Genomic DNA, 23,879 nt, shown 5'->3' on the forward strand with positions numbered 1-23,879 from the left:
GCGGTCCCGCCGGTCCGTCGCCCCCGAGCGCGCCCCGGACGGGGAGAGCGTGCCCAGAGCACTGACCCTCTCCAGCGGCGGGACGCGCAGAAGTCCGGGGCGGGGGGCGAGGGTGGCGGTGTCCGGCCGGAGCTGGCGAGCCTGAAACGCCCGGCGCTGCCGCGGCGGAATGGGGAGCAAAGTGCTTGGGGGACTAAGTGCGGCCTCAGAAACGCCGGGAGAGCGGCTGCCGGGGCCGAGGCGCAGTGCAGACGCGACGGAGTTGGAAGTGTTCGCGGGGCGAGCCACAGCCGTCGCCACGCCAGCGAGGGGCTGAGGGCGCAGTTCCGTAGCTTGCTCGGACCACGGGCGGCTCCACGGCCCTCGCTCGGCTCTCCGCGCCCAGGCCGGACGAAAGTTCTCGCGGCCCCCTCGAGTCTCATAGCTGCTGCGCCTCCGCTGCTTTTGGCTCCGCGGTCGCCCGCTTCCGTCCGGAGAGGCGCTCGGGTCGCCGCACCTGCTCCGTCCTCCCGCCTCCCCGCCGTGAGGCGCCCTCCCCCGCCCCTCGCTTCCCTCCCCCAAACCACGGCCCGAGCTCGCTCCTGCGCGCGCGCTCTCAGGCCCAAGTGACTAGTCCTCGCGCGAGCGGGACGCGGTGGTGGATGCAATTCCGCTCGCCTACAGCCGCCAGGAGCTCCCTGGCGCCGCAGGCAGCGTCCTCCTCCGAAGCAGTTGCGCCTGCACCTGGGCAGCCTGGCCCTTCGTGCCCTGCCCTCGGGGCCTCGCGCGGGGGGCGCCCCGGGATACCCCCTGCGGGCCGGGTGGAGGAGGAAGAGGAGGAGGAAGAAGACGTGGACGAGCTTCCCTGCCCTGCGCAGAACACCTGCCTGCGCTGCTGCCACTTCTCTTTAAGGGGAAGGAAAGGAGAGCCAGGAAGAGCCATGGGGGGCTGCGACGTCGGGGAATGTCTTTTGCAATTAGGTTTCTTCTTGCCTCTGCTGACAGTTTGGCCAGGAGACTGCAGTCACGTCTCCAACAACCAAGGTAAGGGACGGGGCGGAGGGCCGAGGGGCGGGAGGGGGCGGTTGCTCTGAGGGCCGGTGCCTTAGTCGCCTACTGCAGGTAACTTCGTCCCGGGATGGGCTTCTCCGGGCTCGCCCCAAGAGGGGTCCAGCATGGCCCCTCGTCAGAGCCCTCTGTCCACAGTGCCCAGGACCGACGGCCTCACCAACTGCGGTCCCTACCGCTTCCAAATGTCTTTAAAGAGAAGCGTGAGCCTCAGCAGCAGTTGAGTGCCACCACTGGCGGCCGCGGGACCGCTGTACGCTGCGCTGTCTTCACAGGAGGCCGGTCTTCCTGGCGCAGTTGAAGGGAGACCTCGGGCTCTCGGCGGCTGATCCTAGCTGGGTAACTTGTAGGGTCTCTCCCACGCCTTCAGGAAAGCAGATCGCTTCCGCTCTACCCTGTGCCCAGATACTAGCCTTTATCTCCAGTAACTGCCGACCTCCCCGCGCTGCAGCCAGCTCCCTTGCCCCAGCCAGACTGAGTGTAGACGTATTTGGAGTCATTCCTAGACCAGATGCCCACAAATCTGTTTGTGGTTTCTCTTCTTGCGAGCACAAGGGGGTGGAGGGAGATAAGCATTAAGTGTGAATATCCAATTCCTAAAGAACGATCTATGGCAGATTTTTTTTTTTTTTTTTTGAGGAAGACTGTTTCAGTAGGTAAAGTGATAAAATTAAGGTGAATAGTGTGTGGAAAGTGAAAGTCAGGGTTATGAATGGAAAACACTTAGAATTTTTTATCATGTTCTTCGGACTTTAGGAGACATCCCTCATTGACTTTCTGGTGTGATTATTTAAAGATCTATAGAAAATATCACCTGTATAATCAATCCTCTTAGAATAAGCAGCGAACAACAATAAAAGTTTTCCAGCGTGTACCTGACTAGATGCTCTCATTGGCAATCTGATGACCACCAATAATGTCACGCTTTTCTAAAGACTTCCATTATAGAACTGTAGTTATAGTTACTATTTAACATATAAGGCCTCGGAATAATTTGCAGATATAAAAATGGAGGTCAGATGACATAAGAGTGTGCACTTTTTTTTTTTTGTGAGGGTGAGAAGGGCAAGAGAGAAGGCAGATAAAACAGCTTTCTTTTTGTCATAAACACATATGACCGTTTAATTTTATTTAGAAATATGCAGAATCAGTTCTCATCTGCACAATTTATCTTTTTAGCATGTTTTCCTAAATATTTGTTTTTGTTTTGTTTTGTTTTTACCTGCTTGATTGCCATTGTAAATGTATATGTGAATTTGGAAATCACATGCAACTGTCATGCCTTTGAAGATGTATCTCATACTGGGTTCCCCCTATAGTGCCAGCCTCTCCTTGTGGCCTATGGAGGCGTACATACTCACCTCTCACTTGTTTTTAAGGGCTGTTGGCATTAACTATTGAAGGGGAGTTAACAATTTACCTGTGTGGAATAGATTGTTTAAAAAATATATAGTTATTTACTTGGCCTTATTATATTTTAAGGAGAGAAAAATAATTGTTAACAATTGGAAAGTCAGTTATATTGTACACTGTGTTAGTATCTAGGGCTACTAAAAGTGCTATATACTTTGAGGATCAAGTTTATTAGAAGTATTTAAAAGTTATTTCCATGAAGTAGTTTCCCTCTATCAACTTAATTGTTCATTAAGTGCTTATCAGACACCAGTAACCACTCTAGGCCTTGAGGATACTACCATAAATAAAACACAGATCTGAATCTGTAGATGACTAGAGTGCCATTCTACCAAAATTTGTCAAGTGTTAAAGTATGACCTTTCAGATATTCATGTTAAATTAAGGGCGTAGAAGAGTTACTTGTTAACTTCTTATAGTAATTTTTATTTGTTAATCTATTTTGATGACTTTCCCATACTTTTAAAAGACATTTTCCCTAAAATGTTTACCAAATGTATATAACTTAATGTTTTTATCAATTAGTTTAACATAATATTAGTGAATGATTATTACTCAGTTTACCCATCAGTTAATAGGATTATTAAAGATAGCCTACTGGAACTCTAAACTTGAACTTCTATTAATATACTGAAAACACAGGCTATCTATAAAATTACTCTTTGACAAAATAGTATCTAAAGACTAAGTTGGGTAAAATTTAGAACAGTTCTTCAAAAGATTAAAGAGAATGTGCACAGATGTTTTTCATGAGACATAAATGGTTGATTATAAAATGCTTTTTACAACCTAAGTCACAGTGATTAGAAATTATGCTTTATAAATACTTTGGAATAACTTTCAAATACTGAAGTGATCACACTAATGGTAATAAAATTTCAAACTTTAGAATGTTATTCATATGAACATTTTTGGCACATTTTCTTAATTGTTCATTTCATAGATAACATGAATAAAAGTATAACTTATCAGTTTGAAAACATGGGACATTACAGAATTGTAGCATGTATGTAATATAGAAAGATTAATGTAAAATATGGATTTTAATATACATTATAAATATCAGTAATATAATTAATATTTAATTTCAAAGAAATGGTGTTCATTTTCCGAGTAACTTTTCATCTTAAAAACTAATGGAATTCATGTTTTATTTTTAAAATTTGTAATTTTATCAAGGATACAATTTTATTTTTATATTATACTGCTCACAAAAATTAGGGGATATTTCAAAATGAATATAAAGCAATAAAAAAAGCATTTGACATTTTTTTATTAATCAAGAACATCAGAAAAGCAAACAAGTCAAAGAAAGTTGTTTGATTATGCAAATGAGATACAAAACCAAGTTTTATTTCATTGGTGAAAATCCACTATACCAAAGGCTGAAAGTACTGGAGTATCTGAACGTTCTGTTCCTGATCCCCAAATATTTGTGAGCAGTGCATTTCCTTTCTGATTAAGAATATTAACAAAGAAAAAAAATTAATATTATTTACCTATTTTTACCAAATTATATAGAATTATTCCAGGTTAAAATGAATGGATTCAACTTCTTCCCCCCTCCTAATTTCTCATACTTAAACTGGGTAAAATAATGATAATGACAATAAAGTGAACTACCTCATTTTTAACATGTTGCCTAACATGGTGCTAAGAGTAACTTGACACCAGGAAGCAATCTTTTCTCTTGGCTTTTAACTGGTTGTGAGACTGAGCACTATAAAGACAAAATACGTCATTTTGACGACTCTTATTACCCAACTTCCTTGAATTGATCAGAAAGGAGAGTCGCTTTCTACATTGCTCATCTGTTTAGGAAGTGAAAATGGGATTCGTGTTCATATTTCTTTTATTCTAATATTTTTTTTCTGTATTTAAGACCACAGTTTTATTAGATGTTGGTAATTTTTATTTTAAAATAACAAATTTTGTCTTCTCAATATATATAAAATTTTATCTCTGTATTGATACTTAGGTGACTATAAATCACAATCTTGTTTTATATGTAAGTAATAATGATATATATAAATTATAATAGTTAGTAGCCACCATGGTCCATTTATTCAGCGATTACTCTACTTTAGCAAATAGTACTGTATAGCCTGAAAGAGTTGGTGGGTCTCTCAGGGTGTGGCTCATTTTTCAAAAATCATCAATCAGATACTCAATTTATTAAATCAAAATATGATTTGATATAGGAATCTACTGAGCTCATTTCAATACCAAGATACTGTGATCTCCTCCCTCTTTTCCCCAGGGAATTCAGTGGTAAATGAAACAAGCAAAACAGTAGTTCACCTTGTTAGTTTCATTGAATTTATTACTTTGGATGAATTGAGTGTAAATTCTTTAAATTATATGTAAATACAGGTGAGCATACCTGCTTAATAAAATTCATAGCCTAAAATTATTGTTCACAAATGATAAAACTGACTATTGTTCTCATGTTAATAGAAAGATAGGAACTGAAATATTTTTTAAAAGTTCAAGAGTGACCTTTACTAAAAATACTAAAACTTTTGTCAAATTAAAAAAAAAACTGGATGATTACATAAAAAAGAATTCTAAAAGAATTTCACTTAGATAAAATTAATTTGCAGGGATAAACTATTCGCAGTTGTATAGGTACAGGAGATTATAATCACATGCCTTCTTATTAACTAATAAAAACTTGGAATATAATTTTATTACACATTTACAAAATGAAATGGTATTGTTTAATTATGTTATGATTAGTATTTGGAGTAGAAAGATAAAATGTCTTTTATATGCATTTATCATCTAAGTATTGTTTGCTGAGTTTGGGATACAAGTATATCTAAAAACGTTTTCTTGCAGAAAAATTATACAGTGTTCTTTAAGGATCTTTCCTTTAAACTAGAAATAACTTGATTAAGTGTTTATGTTTGGATTTTCCAAAGAGAAAAAATATATATCTAATGATACAAGACAAAATTAACAGTTAAATTACAGCTTTTTACTGCTTGTAGATTTTCAGACTTTTCTATAAAGAATTTGTTACTTTTACATTAAAAAGTTAAATATGGAGAAAAATATTATAGTAGAAATTTTTGTTTCCTCACTAATCATTGCCAAGTATAAACTGTTTAATTACAAAAGGCATCATACATTTCTTATATTTCCTTCGATCAGTCTTCTTTCTCCATCACAAGTATCATATATTAGTCATGCTCTTTCTCATTCTCTCTTGATACACACAAGTACTTCTGACTATATACTTCACTTGCTCCAAAGGGTGAAAGAATAGCTCCTGTTTCACACTGTACATCAAGACCAAAACCCTTACAGTAATAGAACCTTTTTAATTGTATTCTTGACTCAACACTTCTTGAGAGTATAAATATGATGGAGATCAATACATATATTAGGTAATTAAAAATGGGTTGAGTTTATCTAGTGTACATTGTATCATGTAATCAAACTAAATTTACACAGATGTTTATACATCTATAATATTCTTTTAAGTAAATATTATGTTATGCACTGTATCAACATTCTGATAACTTAGAATTTCATTAAACTGCCTTTATTTCTTTTAAAAATGGGAATTATATTACTTCTGTTTTTATCTTATTTTATTAAGTAATGTTTTCTAGAATTTAATATTTGGATGATGGAAAAAAAAGGGATCAGTAAGGCAAACATTGTTTATGCCCCCGTGGTATTTATTTCTAGTAAAGGAGACAGACAAAAAAAAAAAAGTAAAATAAAATGGTAAGAGTTCTTAGTTAAGGGAGGAAACAATAAAGGCATTGACATAGAGAATAACAGGAGGGACCTGCTATTTAAAATGTGAGAGTTGGAAAGACCTATCTGGGGAGGTGACATGTGAGCCACATTCTCAGGGAAGAGAAAGAGCTAATTGTACAGAGTGGAAAGAAGTGCTTTCCTGGTGGAGGAAACTACCTGGGCAGTGACCTTGAAGGGAAATGAGCTTGTTACATGTGGAGGACTAAGTCCAATGTGACTGGAGCTTACTGAGCAAGGCAGAGAGTAGCATGTCAGTTGTGAAAAACAGTGGAAGCAGAACCCACAGAGAAGAAAAGAAGCCATTGTTTTGAGTTGTGCTTTAATACTATTCTAGGTGAAATGGGAAGCTACTGAGGTATTTTAACAATTTTTTAAAGAGTATTGTAGCTAGTGAACAAAGAGATGGGAAGGTAGCATAACTAGAATTAAGAATCTGTTGCGATTGTCCAGGAGAAAAGTTATGGAGGATTGGCCTAGAGTAGTAGAGATGTAGACAAGATAGATGTGAGGTATATTTTGGAGGTATAATTTATGAGTTTGTGTTATCCTTACAGAGAAATAAATGTAGATATTCAACATTTAAATCATTTTTTCCCAAGAGAACCAAATAAATTTTCCATTACTCCCCATAAAAATGACCTTGCTATGTAATTATTGGCAATAAGCCATAGGCAGGGTGGGGTGAGGTGTCCATTTTCCTCTTTATTCAGCCCAGACTATGATTTAAAATATCTTCATAGCACAGTTTTTCTGTTTCAAACAGTTGTACATACTGTGCATTTCTTGGATCAAAATGCAGTTTTTTAATGCATTTCTGACTTGATATCTTTCCATATGTTAGATTTTTTCAGAGTGGATAATGGTACAAGCTGGTGGGGACCTCTTCACAAATAATGTAGTAATCCAACAGAATCTAGTTTTAGCTAACAAAGAGCAATATTTGGAAGTTTGGCTCATGCACCAGTTCTGTTTGTCTTTGTTACAGTGAGATTACTGTTATTGAAAACAAAATACCTAGGTATTACTCGATATAAATTAGGTGTGTTTTCAGATATTTTCCATTAGTCTTCTTTCCTATCTGTATTTGTTTAAATGATAAAGTTTCAGAAAGCATGTAGGAAACCCAGAAAATGAGATTTTGGGGATATGTAATATTTTTGGTAGCAAGGACAAGGGAAGAAACCATTAGCTTTTTGACTAAATAATAGTAAATTGTATGTAGTTTAAAAAATTTCCCTGACCAGTTAATTATCCATTACTTTGAGTCACCTTTAAAGTACTACATAGTATGTAATTATTAAATATATGGAAATATAAAGTCCTAACTTTAACAATTGTATATACTTAGTGTGTGTTTAGAAATTTCATATTCTAGGGATGCTACATTTAAACATTTCCAAATATTTAAAAATATATATTCAAACATAGTAAATCTTACAGTAAATTGTAAATTGATTAGAATGTCTTGAAAAGTACTATTTTGATAGTTATTCTCTTATGGAATATACAATTTTAGTTTTCAATAATAAATATTCTAAGACTGAATGAAGCAATTCACTCTTTTTTTAAAGATTTTATTCAGTATAGAGAGAGGGGAGAGAAAGAGAGAGAGAGAGAGAGAGAGAGAGAGAGAGAGAGAGAGAGAGAAGGAGAAGGGGGAGGAGCAAGAAGCATCAACTCCCATATATGCCTTGACCAGGCAAGCCCAGGGTTTTGAACTGGCAACCTCAGCATTTCCAGATTGACACTTTATCCACTGTGCCACCACAGGTCAGGCCCAATTCACTCTTTTAACATATTTATGGAAGGCCTACTGTTTGATAGTATAGGAAGTATATTGACCATACGTAAAGACTCAAGAAGAACTTTCCCATCCAGAATCTGTGATCCAGTGAAGTTTCCAGTCTCCTCCCAGAGCCAATAGGAAAACTTTTTTTTTTTTCAGAATTAGATTCAAAGTCAATGAGAATAACTTTAAAAACAGTTGCTAAATATAATATGTAACAATACTGGTGCTTAACCCTCATAATATAAAATATTTGTATACCATTTATTTGAAAGTAATATATATCATTTCATTACATCTTATCTCAGAGTTAAAATAAGTTCCTTATTAATCATACGTTAAGAATCTTCCTTGTGTTTGCTAGGTTCTTAGGCTGCAAAGATGATTCTGTTTATTAGAAATTCAGCCTGCTCTGTTGATGTTATATATCTTTGAAAGATTGATGTTGACTCTTAAATGATGTGATTTTTATAAGATGAAAAAATTTTTAGTAAATTAGATTATGTGAGAGAGAAGGAATAAAGAAACACTATCAACCATTTTATGTATTATAATTGTAAAATTGAATTTTCTATTGTTAGTTTTATTACAGGAAACATGCATTTTAAAAATGTTCATGTGTAGAAAATAAGTATTTCACATTTTTAATAGCATTCCTTTGACATGTGGAGTGAGCTTTTGTTTAAAGAATATTAGATTTGCTTATTCTGGTTTCTTTGTATTAGGTGGATGAATTATTAAAAACAGTAATTTATGTTGGAGGTGCAAATGTCAGTTTTATGTACTAGCAAACATAACTTTTAATTGAGCTTTGGAGTAAGAATAGTGATGAAAGTATCTATGTTCAGTACATGTCCCGAAAAATATATTCAGCTGCTTTCCTAGGATACTGTTGAATTCTCTGGCCATTGGCCTATTTGATGACCCATACTTGGTCGATATGATTGAAAACTCATCGCTTTTCCTCGTATTTCATTTCCAAAATTCAGTTGTAAAAGTAATGCTTACTTTTTTATTGTTATTTTTCGCCTTTTTAATAAATTTCTTGGAGTGACATTGATTAATAAGATAGGTTTTGACTGCATTTCTGTGATACATGATCTGTATGTTGCATTGTGTGACCACTATCCAAAGTCAAATCAATTCCATCACCATATACATTCCCTCTGACAAAGGATCTGCTGTTGTCTGTGTCTGTTTCTGTTTGTTTTTCTTGGTTTTGCATCCCACATATAAATGAAATAATGATTTTTCTGTCCCTTATTTTGCTTCGCACAATATTCTTAAGGTCCATCCATGTTGTCGCAGTGGCGGTATTTCATCTTTTCTTATGGTAGAATAGCATTCCATTGCATATATGTACCACATCTTTTTTAACCAGTCATCTGTCGAAGGACACTTTGTTTCCATGTCTTGGCCACCTGCAGTGGGCATAGAGGTGCACATGTCTTTACAAATGTTTTCAAAATTTTGGGTAGACTTCAGAAAAGGGGTTACTGATTATATGGTTAAGTCTATTCTTAATTTTTTGAGGAATCTTCATATTTTTTTTCCATAGTGCTATAGCAGTTTACATTCCCTCCAACAATGAATGAGGGTTCCTTTTTCTCCACAGCCTCGGCAACACTTGTTACTACTTGTCTGTCATGTTGATGATAGCCATTCTGACAGGTTTGAGGTAGTATTTTATTGTAGTTTTAATTTGCATTTCCCTAATAGCTAGTGACATTGAGCATTTTTCAATGTATCTGTTGGCTACTTGTATCTCTTCTTGGGAGAAGTGTTTGTTTAGGTCCTCTGCCCTTTTTTTTAATTGGATTGTTTGTTTGATGTTGAGTTGCATGAGTTCTTTATATAACCTGTATATTAATTCCCTATCAATGGTGTTGTTTGAAAATATCTTCTCCTATTTAGTTAGTTGCCTTTCCGTTTTGTTGGCAGTTTCTTTTGCTGTGCAGAAGCATTTTAGTTTGATAGAGTCCCATTCATTTATTTTTACCTTGCTTCCCTTATATTTGGGGTCAAATTCATAAAATCTTCTCTTAGACCAGAATTCATAAGTTTAGTAGCTATGCTTTCTTCTATATAATTTATTGTATCAGGCCTTATACATATTTAAGTCTTTGATCTATTTTGAGTTAATTTTTGTGCATGGGGACAAACAGACTAGTTTCATTCTTTTGCATATGGCTTTCCAATGTTCTCAGCACCATTTACTGAATGGGCTTTCTTTCCTCAACTGTTTGTTTTTAGCTCCTTTGTCAAAAATTATTTGCCCTTATATTATGGTTTTATTTCTGAGCTCTCAATTCTGTTCCATTGATCTGTGTGTCTGTTTTTATGCTTTTTGATCTCAGGAGATAGAAAATAACATCTCCTTAGATACTCGATGTTTAGGAGGTGGAAATAGATAATTAATTATTTTGCTCTTGTAATGCTAAGTATCTTTGTAGATATTTGGAAGTGATAAAAGTAAGCACTAAATGTAAATATTTATATGCATAATTTATTCCTTTAATTGCTAATAACAGTATAATTCTTTAAAGTTGTACTGTATTATGATATTTATACTCTGTGTTACATGAACATTACTAACAAAAACACATTGTTAGTACATAGAGTGCATATAGAATAAGGAAAAGCACTTACCCTCTATTTAAAAAAAAATGTACGGAACTTGGCCTAGATATGATGATTGTAATAGGTATATTTAAGCCAGTTAATAAAGAGGAGTATTTTGTATACTAAGAAATTAAAATACATTCAATTAGTATGTACTCCAAGTAAGAATGACCTAAAATTTATTGAAATAATTGCCTTCAAATTTGAGTTGAATTATATCTTAATATCACCTTAAGTTTTATTTTTAAAGGCATAATTTTTATGTTGCTATAAAATGATATTTTAATATTGTTAAAGATAATAGTAAGTGTATAATTGTTGAATTAAACTATGTAGAGGCAATAAATAAGTTATTCTAAAACTTACCTCAAACAATTGGAGTTTATTTATTTAGTTTTGTATTTACTGAGTTTAGAGAAACAGAGAAAGGATGGGGTAGGAGCAGTATTCATTTGTCATTCCACTTGGTTGTGCATTCCTTGGTCGCTTCCTGTATGTGCCCTGACCAGGGATTGAACCCACAGTCTTGGGTGTTTCAGGCTGATGTTCTAACCCACTGAGTTAACTGGCCAGGGCAGTTTATTTTAAAATACAGTGTTGTAGCTATAAATATGCCAAAATGAAAGAAAACTAGAGATAACAAAAAGTGATGAATTATGGTACTATTTTTAAAATGAATCTATTTGGTTTAAGAGGCTTTCTCTTTATATATCTCTAACAATACTCTTGATTAGATCCCTTCATCTCTGTAGATGTTGAAGTGTCCTTTGATGACAAAGAAACTTAGCTCAAAGTTTAAAAAAAAAACACTGAAAGTTAACTTCTACTCTCCTTCTAGATCTGGAGTATACTCAGGTAATATATATCTTGTGAATTTAAGTGAAAATAATTAGTAGTTACTATTGAGTGTGACAGGAAATAGCTGAGTAAAGTATAGAACATTGAATGAAATCATAAGAGTTTGTCAGTCTTTTAAAAAAAATTAAAATCTCTACTTTGGTCCACTTGCCGAAGACTAGTATAATGCCTGAATGAAAAAACAAAATGTGTAATAACCAGAAATTTTTTAGAATACTAGAACATTTAATGAGGAAAGTTCACCGTTACCTTGGCTACTTTATATGCTCAATTTAATAAGAGAGCAATTAGATCTCAATTTTTAATCAGCAAAAGAAATACAACATTTGAAAAGCATGTATCATTGGTATAGCATATTGCTTAGCATGGTGTAAACTAAAAAGTAAGATGTTACAATTTTATTTTTATTTTTGTGACAGTATATTAGAGCAAAAACGTACCTGTAGCATAATAACTGGCTATCATAGAGGGTTATAGCTTAGTTTTGTAGATTATAAAACTATAGATCATCCATAGTATTAAAATAACATTCTGGAAGTTTGCTTTATAAAAATTATATATAAATATATATAGTTCACTATTTTATGGCCAGAAATCTATATAGATATATATTTATGCATTGGCTTTAGATCCCTTGAATAAAGCAGAATTAAAATTTAAGAATTTATTTTAAAGGTTAGTATTCTAAAGGTTTACATATGCTTGTTAAAACAGAGTGACATTTTTTTTCCCTAAAAATGTTACTGAACATTGAAATCAGATAAAAAATGTTAGCCTTCTTCTATTATAAAGTTCTCATACTTTTTTATTGCAGTGTAGCTATTGTTACCTTTTAGGGTTTTTCATTTTTATTTTTATCATTTACATATAAACCATTTGATTCTTAATTTATAGGGTTTATTTATATATAATTTTCTAGAATTCTTAAGCTGCTTAAATAGTAAATGTATACCCAATTTTTAAATGAAATATATTAATACTTACTATGTTTTTAAACTGTGCTGGGCACAGGAAATAAAAAGACAGAACACTGCTGGAAATTTCTGAGAGCTTTAGATTTAGCTAATGAGGCTATTTATATGTCAGTGAATAATTGAACATGAATTTATATATCAAAGAAATATGGATTTAGCTGTTCTATAGATAAGTTCATACTTATAAACTATTGTTTACAGAGATGAAAAGATAAAAGTACTATTCTCAAGGATCTATGAGTAGATATATGGAGATACTGAGAATAAATATTTATTCAATATATTGACCATGACTTTGTGTGACCGCTAGAAATGAAATAAGATCTGCCCACCCACCCGACCCCACTCCCAACCTTAGGACATTGTTATGAAACAGAAGAGATATACCTGACAGTTAAATAATACCAATGTAGAAACATAAAATTAAGGGAAATAATGTAAAATTTCACAAACAAATAAACATGAGTTACACAGGGGAAATGAAAATGAGTCTTATATTTATCAGAATACATCATAAATATATGAAAATAGGATAATTAAAATGAATGACTTGCAGAGACCTCAATTGTTGTTACTTTTAATTAGTTTCTAGTTAAAGATTAAAACCTAGGCTGCACATATAATAATACAAAATCTAAATTTTAATGGGTTATATGTTTTGTTCAGTGATTTTTACCTTTATAGATAGAGGTAAAAATGGCAGCACCTGCATTGTTTTCGTTGTATGTTAAAGATTAAAAATGTTTCTATAGTTCTTTGTTATCTTCAAACATATTCTTGTTTATTGTTATTCTCTTTCTAAAGTTATTAAATATTTGTCTTTAGCTGTGTTTCATAACTTTGGGATTGCTGATACTCGTTAATGTTTATCTTGGGAAATTAGGTAAAATACTATATGATTGATCTTATATACATATTTTATGTTTGAATTAGGGATTGCTGCCAAAACTTGGTATTTTCAAACAGAGAAAAGTCAATAAGAGATTATCGATGATTAGCTATTGATATTTAAATATGTATGTTTAGAATGTCAAAAAGCACTGAATACTATTATTTTAGTTTGTGAATTAAAACAATATTGTTTTCAAATCCTTCCTCCAATATAAATATAATTTTTATTTAAATTATTTATTTATTTATTTTTTACAGAGACAGAGAGTGAGTAAGAGAGCGGGATAGACAGGGACAGACAGGAACGGAGAGAGATGAGAAGCATCAATCATTAGTTTTTCATTACGCGTTGCAACACCTTAGTTGTTCATTGATTGCTTTCTCATATGTGTCTTGACTGTGGGCCTTCAGCAGACCGAGTAACCCCTTGCTGGAGCCGGTGACCTTGGGTTCAAGCTGGTGGGCTTTTTTTGCTCAAACCAGATGAACCCACGCTCAAGCTGGCGACCTCGGGGTCTTGAACCTGGGTCCTCTGCATCCCAGTCCGACACTCTATCCACTGCGCCACCATCTGGTCAGATAAATATAAATTTTTAAAAAATTGAAATAATTACAGATCTTTTGATAAACTGGACTTGAAACAATTGATTAATTGAAAAAATTACAGATATGTCATGAACCTAATAGATTGCTCCTCTCTTCACCGTCATCTAGGTTTGTTGTGTTAATTATTATCATAATTATAACATCCCAGTGAAGGCATTATTTCTAATTTATGAAAATATTTTTATAAGATATATCATGAATGTATTAATATATTATTTAATCATTAAATAATACATAGAATTTGGTTGTTTATTTCTGTCATAAAAATTATTTAAATTTTTTACCAGGCTATAGATAATAAGTTTTTAAAGTATTTTCTTCCTCGTTAGAAGAATCTGATTAGTTGTCACACCTTACTAGATTGATTATATTTTCTGAGCTTTGATCATTTTAACTGTATTATATGATATATACCCCACCACAGACACTCAGCACTTATTATATCATATGGATCTTGTTCTCCAAATGTACCACTAGCTTGGTTCGCTTCTGATGTGGCACCAGATCTAGGAAGCTTACGTGGTTACCTACAGAGCTAAAGGAAAAAACACGAATTTTTCTCTCTAACATATTTGTCCCTGACATACTATTTATTTTCAAAGTCCAAAATTACATGTTTAGTGTAGTTGCTTTCAACTTACGATTTTAAAAGTTTGCCCTTGCCTGACCAGGTGGTGGCACAGTGGACAGAACATCGGACTGGGATGCGGAGGAACCAGGTTGGAAACCCCGAGGTCCCTGGCTTGAGTGTGGGCTCATCTGGATTGAGCACGGGCTCACAAGCTTGAGCATGGTGTATTAAACATGACCGCATAATTGCCGGCTTGAGCCCAAAGGTCACTTGCTTGAGCCCAAGGTCACTGGCTTGAGCAAGGGGTCACTGGCTCAGCTGGAGGCCCCTGGCCAAGGCACTAATGAGAAAGCAATCAGTGAACAACTAAGGTGCCACAACAAAGAATTGATTCTTCTCTCTCCTTTCCTGTCTGCCCCTATTTGTCCCTCTCTCTGACACTCTCTCTGTCTCTGTGGAAAAAAAAAAATGCCCTTAATTCTGTTCTAGTGCGAAAGTAGGAAATACGTCATGTTAATTGAATATTTTTAATTTATATCCTTTAGGCTTTCTTAAACTGGAAAAATTATGATTTTTGCTTTTCTTATAACTAGGTTCTCTATTTACTGATTATATATGTCATATTAATCTCAAGTATTTTCCCCAAAATGTCTTTTAATATGCTTTTTTTATTTGTATATCACAATTGACTTCAACCTCCAGATTTTCTCACTCATTATTTTTTTTTTCCTCTTGAGATTTGTTTTGAAAGACTTATATGCTCATGCACTGATCAATAGACAGTTGGGAAATAAAATTTCCCAATCTAATTCTACTATAAATTCCCTGCCTTTAAAAGGTCAGGAATGGAACTACAATGAAAAGAACTCATTCTGAACTGGATTTTCTCATCTTTCAATTTAAATGTATACCATTCCAATCATTTACCTAATATTTTTATGAACAAAAATGGCTGGTACATATGTAGCAATAGGTGGAAGAGAGAGGGAGAGAATAGTAGGCTCAAGCCTAGGGATGTTTACTATTTGGAAAGGAGCCCACACAAAAGCAAGTGCATGGAGCTGTACTGCAGGTGGGACTTTACTTTGAATTCTTGCACACATACACAATTGTATAATACAGCGGTTCTCAACCTGTGGGTCACGACCCCGGCGGGGTCGCGACCCAACCGCTGGTATAATATTACCTAGCTCTGGAAACTTCTTGGGTGGGAAAAGCTGGAAGGCAGTTGAAAGAGGGTTAAGAATTTCAATAAGAAGTGAGGGTGAATCTCTAGCCAAGAATAAGAAATATTCCTTCTCCAACTGTCATTTCTCAACACAGTATTTTTGGAGGGGTTTACAGTTTTATGGAGTGATGTCTATTGATCTTTCCTCAGCTTATTTTCTTAGTTATTTTTTATGTGTAGTGAATCTTTGCATATCCTATTTAAGTGTTTTCTAAATATGTTATGGCTTCAAATTAATATATTATGCCTCAGAGGATGCTATGACAACAAATATTTCTTTTGAAGATGTAAAATATTCTAGAAAGCAATGAAAGAGAATGTTGAAAAATACTCATATATTTGAATCCATTAATTCCACTTTCATAAATTTGAATTCTAGGGAAATAGATAAAGGCAAGCCAAGATATATATATATATATATATATACAGAAATTTTCATTTCAGCCTTATATTTAAAACTGAAGAATTGGAATCAAAGTAAGTGCTCCTTAGAAAATATTCTTAGAAAGAAAACTGCTTTTCTATAGAAAAATTTCTTGAATGAGTGCTTGTATTTGGCATCAACAGGAATCCCAAATTCCTCGGTTAGCAGAGAGTGGAAAAGTGTGTGTTGCTACTGGGAAAGAACTTGAGAGAGATGATAGGAGAACAGGGAAAGAAGGCTTGCAAGAGGAGAAATCTGCTGGAGATTCTGGGATTATTTTAGAGTAGCCAAGAGGACGGTTTAGAAATGATGGTGACTGTTCTATTTTGAGTTGTTTGTAAGACTGAAGATGTTAACCTCCACCCCACTCACCATCGTCACATCCAAAATTTATCGAAGTCTGTTAGACTCCAGAGAAGAACATAGAAAACAGGAGTAAACATTCTCTGAAGGAAGAAAAACAGTTAAACAAATCCCCTTGCCCCCCAAATATTCCTGAAACTATCAGTTTAGCTGTTTGTGAAGTGGTATTCTACATAGACTTTACTTTTAGTGTCATCAACCATTCAGAACACAGCTGGGTCAGGAATTCTGTTATCATCTAGTTCTAAAATGAATTCTTAATTTTCAGAGGAGATAACGTGGATCTACATAACATAACAAAATTTCCACACAAAATTTCCATGTGTCAAAGAATTAAAAAGAAAAAAAAGGAAAAAGAAACAGTAACATATGTGTGCTCTTTCTCTGATCAGAAACCAAAGGTCACATGTACAAGTAGAGTTTAGAGATGCAACAGGGAAAGTAGCAACTTGAACACCATGGAATCCTGTTACGTATACTTTATATATTTTTTTTAATTTTAATAAATAATGACTCATACAGACTGGTTGGAGTTGCCAGGATCAGGAAATAGATCCCTATGTTATGTCCTAAACAAAGCTTCAGACTTAGGTTGTCCCTATGGCTGTGCTTTGGAGGTTGGAAGCAATACCAGCCCAACTCTGTAATGGCTGTGAAAGAAAGCACGCTGGGACAGGCAGACCACTTTATCTTAGCCTAATGTGTGTAATCTGTTTATCAAAACTACTTTGCTTAAAAGTTTTAGGAGTTCCCTTTTTAAAATTTGATAGGACCATTACTATCACTTTGGGCAAACTTGTAAGGGGAATAATAAGCCCACATAATACAGAGAGGAAGGAACACAGTTAAATGCAATCATCTCTTTTTAGTTGGGGCAGTTTAATTCCTGGCAGTAATCTGCTATTGAGTACTGTATGAGGCTCCCTACCTGATAAAACTGTACAAGAAATAGCTGAATTAGGATTCTTTGTTTTCTAGGTGTACTCAGAGGAAGAGAGGTCTTGTCATTTGCTTGTTCTCTTGTTCTTAGAAACTACTGACAATTTTAAACATTGTGGTGTTCAACAATTAATGTACATTTCTTCTTAAAATTGAGTTTATGGCAGTACTTGGTAGTATAAGTGCTATCTTCCAGTCTCATGGGGAAATAGAGGTAGTGTCTGCTTCTTGTTCCCTTTGTCTTTCAAAATTCTGATTTAATGATTGACATTCAGTATTAAATATTTATGACTGTAATACATAGGATATGGAATATATTTGAAATAAAATTTGTAAAGTTTGTATTATGGAATTTTGTCAAAAATTTAAAAAATAACTTACTTAGTCATTATTATTGCTCTTAATATCTTTTAACAGTTATTTACCCTCTGACCTAATATATATTCCATGTCCACACACACACAGACACACACACATACACCGAGATTCTGAAATATTATGCTTTTTTGCACTATAAACTCAAAAGTATCTTTTTACTACTGTGTAGTGGTTCACATAATTCCAGATATCTCATTTCAGTGCTATAATTAAAAGAACCATAAATTTCAAGTGTATATACATTTTTATATTTTCTACTGTATTTCAGGTCTTACTGTATTCAGTATTCCATATATAACTGTGTGCGCCTATAGTTATTAGGATAAACAGTATAATTTAAGTTCAAAATAAGTGGACAGCATCTTTGTGCTTAAAAAGGAAAGGCTTGGGCGTTTTTACACTCAGTCTTCTCTCCCATTCATGCCCATATAGAAATGTATCTCCAGTTGATGGAGGGTTGACATACTAGGAAAAAATTTTTTTTAAAAAGCAAATGCTTTTCCACTGTGTTTATTAATTTAATTCTACTGGTTTATATTTTTATGCCACTTCTTTAAGGTAAGGGAGAAGCATAAGTGACTACCCTTATTTTACTAATGGAATATATAAAGTGGTTAAGTATTTGGCAAATCTGATAGGACAAATTGGTAATCACAAAGGAAGAAGAAAGCAGGTCTTAAGCCTGTTAGATCAGTGTATTTCCTAAATGGGAAAGAGAAATTCAAGCATCTCCTACATTATTAAAAATGCAAAAATATTAAATTTAACGTTTTAAAACTTTTCAAAACAACACGTTCTCTTATAAGTAATGATAATCTGTTTTAAAAGCATGGAAAAATTATTTGAAAAAATATTTATAAAGAATAATTTGTATATTCTGTACAGCTGTACTTTATTGGAAGTTAATACTTATAACTTTAAGTGATATTGTTAATTTTGCTTTCACATTTCTATAAACAATTTTTGAGGCTATAAGACTCTTTTATGTGATTTTGCTTCTCTATCATGTTTGTTGACTAATTTATCCTGATATGATTAAACTGTGTTAGCCACTGTACAAGCAGTCTTATTTAATAAGCATTAATGACAATTGAAGTATTGAGAAGTTGTCTAGTTTGAACTTCAGCCCCTGACCCTTCTCCATGTGGCCTACGTTTTATTTTTCCTCAATTTCAATCTAGCATAGCAACTATATATTAAGTTGTAGTGTTTTAAAGAAATTTTTATGTCCTCTTTGGAGAAGTGTTTCTTCAGGTGCAAAATGTGGTGTATAGATGTCAAGAGTTTGAAACCTGTATGGTTTGGAAAATCATGTCATCACAATAAAAAAAATAAATGTAAAAGAAAGAAAAAAAAATTCTGTAGATCTTGTTTCAACAGTTTGCTTAGTCCTACTACCAAGGAGTCAGGTAAAGTGTGTTTGTGATATTGTTTAAAACTGTTCACTTTACATGCCCTGGCCAGCTGGCCCAGTGGTAGAGCGTTGGCCCAGCATGTGGAAGTCCCAGGTGCAATTCCCGGCCACAGCACACAGGAGAAGCGCCCATCTGCTTCTCTACCTTTCCTCCTCACCTTTCTCTCTCTACCTCTCTCTCCTCTTCTGGCAGCCAATGCTCCATTGGAGCAAAGTTGGCCCAGGTGCTGAGGATGGCTCCATGGCCTCTGCCTCAGGCATGGAATGGCTCCCATTGCAACGGAGCAACACTCCAGATGGGCAGAGCATCACCCCTAGTGTGCATGCCAGGTGGATCACAGTCAGGTGCATGTGGTAGTCTGTTTCTCTACCTCCCTGCTTCTCACTTCAGAAAAATACAAAACAACAGAAAAACAAAACAACTTCACTTTATTTTGTGTGTGTGTCCATGAGTTTATTTATTTTTTGCTTAATACCTTCACCTTTTTCACCCAATCCCCTAAACCCCTCCCTTCTGACAGCTGTCAGCTTTCTGTAACTATGAGTCCACATATAAGTGAAATCATATGGTATTTGTTTTTCTCTGACTGGCTTATTTCACTTAGCATAATACTCTTCAGGTCAATCCATGCTTTTGCAAAGGGTAAGATTTTTTTGTTCTCTATAGCTGAGTAGTTTTAAATTATGTAAATGGATCACAGTTTTTTTATTTACTTGTCTACTGATGGGCACTTGGTCTGCTTCCAAATCTTGGCTATTATAAATAATGCTGCAATGAACATGGGGATGCATATATTCTTCTGAATTAGTGTTGCAGTCGTCTTTGGATATATTTCTTAGAACTGTTCACTTTAAGGAAGCACTTTACCTAATTTAGATGCAGATGGTTTGAAAAGCCCTGACTTAAGAGATTCCCATCTCTATCCATTTTTATTTCTTTCTTTATAAGCAGTAGTAAATAAAATAAGCAGAAAATAAATTTCTATGGGATGGAAATCTGGGCAGCACTTGAGATCTAGGCATTGGGGATTAATCATCAGTCTTGTTGGGCTGAATTTATTTCAACTCTTTTATTTCTATAATTGTATTACTCATATAAAAATCGCATTCATGCAAGAATGAATCTGATTAGCTTAGATTGGGTCATGAACCCTGGCATCATAGAAAGAGTAGGACTCCTTTATTGATAACCTTACTATCTCTTGTCACTATGTTGAGCAAGTAATTCCTTAAAAATATTGTCACTAAAGCAGTGTTGTAATGGGTGGCCCAAAGCCAACATGTCTAATTGCTGATCATGTAATGTAGCCATCTAAATAACTTATTAATTTTAGCTTTTAGCCTAAAAAATCAATTACTAAGTGAATGTGACTTTGTCTAATTAGAATTTATATTGTTTCCCAGTTCAGCCCAGAGGACTTAGGCATCATTTCACTACCACCCTAAATAGTGTTAGCAATCTAGGGACATTTTATAATAGTATCATGAAACTAATCTCCCCAAAGGATAGCATTTATTTGCTTTTACCCAACTACAGTTTGAAACATTTCTTACTATGATAAAACTCTTATCTTGCAGTGTAGACGACAGGGAAAGATATGTAGCCTGAACTTCTAATCTTTTCTTTATAAGAAATTTGACTTTTAGAAAATAGCTCATTCTATGTTCAAAATTTTAGTGCATTCGAAACTTTGTACAATATTCTGGTCACTTCCATTTGCCTGGTTAACAGGAGAAAATTTGTAACCCCAAATATTGTACCCAGTATTAATCTAACTTCCATAACGTAATTATTATGTTTTTATTATTTTTGTTATTAAGTGAGAGGGGGAGATAGTGAAAAAGACTCCTGCATGTGCTATTTGGGATCTACCTTCAACCCCCTTCTGGGGCTGATGCTTGAATCGACTGAGCTATCCTCAGCACCTGGGGCTGACGCTTGAACCAATTGAGCCACTGCCTGCAAGGGTGGAAGAGAGACAGAAGGGGGAGAGGAAGAGGAAAAGAGAGAGAAGGGAGAAAGGGTGGGGAAGGAAAGTAGATGGTCACTTCTTATGTATGCCCTGACGGGGAATCAAACCAGGAACATCCACACACCAGGCCACCATTCTATCCATTGAGTCAACTGGCTAGGGCCAATTATTTATATTATGCTTTTACAAATTGATTTCTGAACTGTAGAACACAATTGATAGGCTTCTAAGCCTTTATATATATTTTAAAAATATTTGTTAACTAACATTTTAAGGACTTGGAATTTAAGATTGCCAATGTTCCACCTTAAAATAATTACTTTTTTATGCTTTGTTTCTCAGAAATAGGTGCCCAGATGCAGTGGCATAAACTTTTTGAGTGCTTACTTTGTTCCTAAGTACTTCAGTGTTGTATTGAATTATGTAATCCACCCAACAACTTTTACAGAAAACATTACCTTTACTATCTTCACTTTATAGGTGAGACAATCAGGACACAAAATAGGTTAAGTAACTTAACCACACTAATACCCTGGTACAATGTTAAAGAGTATTAGTTACAGAGCATTATGGGTTCAGTTGTGTCCCTCCAAAATTCATGTTTTGAGTCTTGATACTCAGTATCTCAGTATATGACCTATTTTGGAAATAAAGTTATTGCAAACATAATTAGTTAAGATAAGGTCACAGTGCAGTGGGCTGGGCTAGTAATCCAATATGACTGGTGTCCTGATAAAAAGGGGAATGTGGACATACACATCAGACAGGGTGAATGCCAAGTGAAGATGAAGACAGATATTCGAGTTATACATCTACAAGCCAAGGAGCACCATAGACTTCCAACAAACCACCAGATGCTAGGAAAGAGACATGAAACAGATTTTCACTCTCAGAAGGAACCAACTCTGCTGACATCTAGATCTCAGACATCCAGCTGTCAGAACTGTAAGACATTAAACAACCTGTTCTAAGCCACCCATTTGTGGTACCTTGTTATGGTAGTCCTAGGAAACTGAAACATAGGGTAGAATTTGGATCTAGACTTTATGGCTGTAAAGCACTCTCATGACACAATGCTGTCTCCCTAAAGGTAAGAATTTTGAATTAATACATCATCCCTAGGGAAGTGAAAGAGATTTAGGCTAAAAAGCTACTCCAGACTGAGAGCTAATATTTTTCTGAAGCTTGAAGTGCTTCTTTGTAAGGATGTTGTATGAAAAAGGAGCCTAAAGTATTACTTTACTTCAAAACTAGCAAAAAAAAATAAACAGAATAGCTATGACTAAATATGGCTGGATAAAAACATGATCTGAGAAATCAACCGTAAATTATAAATTTGTATAAATTAAGTTTACTTAAATATTAAAGAATGTGCCTTTCTTAATCTCTAGAGAAAGAAAATAAATTATGGAAGATCTCTTCTGCTCCTACCTGATAGTAAAAATATCTCAGTTTTCATAGAACATAACTTTTTTTATAAACTCAGGCATGGAATACTAGTGAATTAAACAGGGGAAATATGTAGAAGAAAAATAGGATATTTATTATACAAAGACCATAATGGAGAAATTTGGCATGGCCTTCTGCCCATGGCTTTTTCTAATATGGACAACTGTGGAATAAAGGAAGAGTCACATATAACTTAGGTATTTTTTTTCACAAATAAGTGCAAAAATGATAAAATGAGAGAGAAGTAGGTAGAAAGTCCTTAGAAGGTATATTGATATATCAGTTTTGAGATAGTAAAAGCAATAATTAAAAGCTCAAAATGTCAGAGTTCTGAATTTCTAAGAATAGAGAGGTAAAAGCCTAACTGTGCTGAATTACTTTTTTCTTTTGACTCTAACAAGTGATTAAAGCCTAAGGGGAGTTTATGCTTGGATTCAATAGAGGACATGGTAGTTTATAAGGCAGAGATAGCATACTATAAAAGTTTGTCCAGTAAAGGGCTTATGTCTATCTACTTATATGTCTTTAATTTTTACCTGTTTAGAGCTGCATAATCAAATAAGCCATAGACTGAATCCCAGTTATATGCTTTATTAAGAATGAGTTTTTGAGAAAATAACTTAATATATTGGTCTTGCTTTAATCATCTATAAAATAGAAAAAAATAACACCTATCTAGTTTAGAGGATTTAGAGATGGAATATATGCAGAGAAAGGTGGCCACACAACAACCACCACAATAATATAATAACATTAATTGCGATATTATATATAAGGACTTTGGTGCGTTATTTAATTTAGTCCTTACACCTGAACTGGGAAGTAACTCATTTTATTTATTCTAGTTTAACATGAAGAAACAGTCTAGATAGTTTGAGGAATTTGCTCAAGATCACAAGCTTGTAGGTTATCTATAGACTTTGAAATCAAACCAAGATTTCTGCTTTTGAAATGGCATAACATTTATTAAATACTACCACCACACAAAACAAACAGAAAAAAAACAAAGGAGACAGAAACCTACCAGAAAACAAAATATAAAATGGCTATAGGAAAATTTCAGGTGTCAATAATTACCCTAAATGTAAATGGATTGATCTCACCAATAAAGAGGCATAGAGTAGCAGATTGTATCAAAAAACAAAATCCAACCATATGCTGCCTTTAGG

At 34.8% G+C, this 23,879-nt stretch overlaps 1 protein-coding gene across 1 annotated transcript in view; it reads left to right on the top strand.

The window, feature by feature from the left end:
• The first annotated feature begins 347 nt into the window (after positions 1-347).
• EPHA6 (EPH receptor A6) overlaps positions 348-23,879 on the top strand; it is a 903,626-nt gene continuing 880,094 nt past the window's right edge. Inside the window, exon 1 of the mRNA XM_066240843.1 lies at positions 348-1,023. Coding sequence (XP_066096940.1) covers positions 642-1,023 — 382 coding nt within the window. The 5' untranslated portion in view covers positions 348-641. The remainder of the gene's footprint in view (positions 1,024-23,879) is intronic.

This window comes from Saccopteryx bilineata, chromosome 8, assembly GCF_036850765.1.
Source record: "Saccopteryx bilineata isolate mSacBil1 chromosome 8, mSacBil1_pri_phased_curated, whole genome shotgun sequence".
Lineage (NCBI taxonomy): Eukaryota > Metazoa > Chordata > Mammalia > Chiroptera > Emballonuridae > Saccopteryx > Saccopteryx bilineata.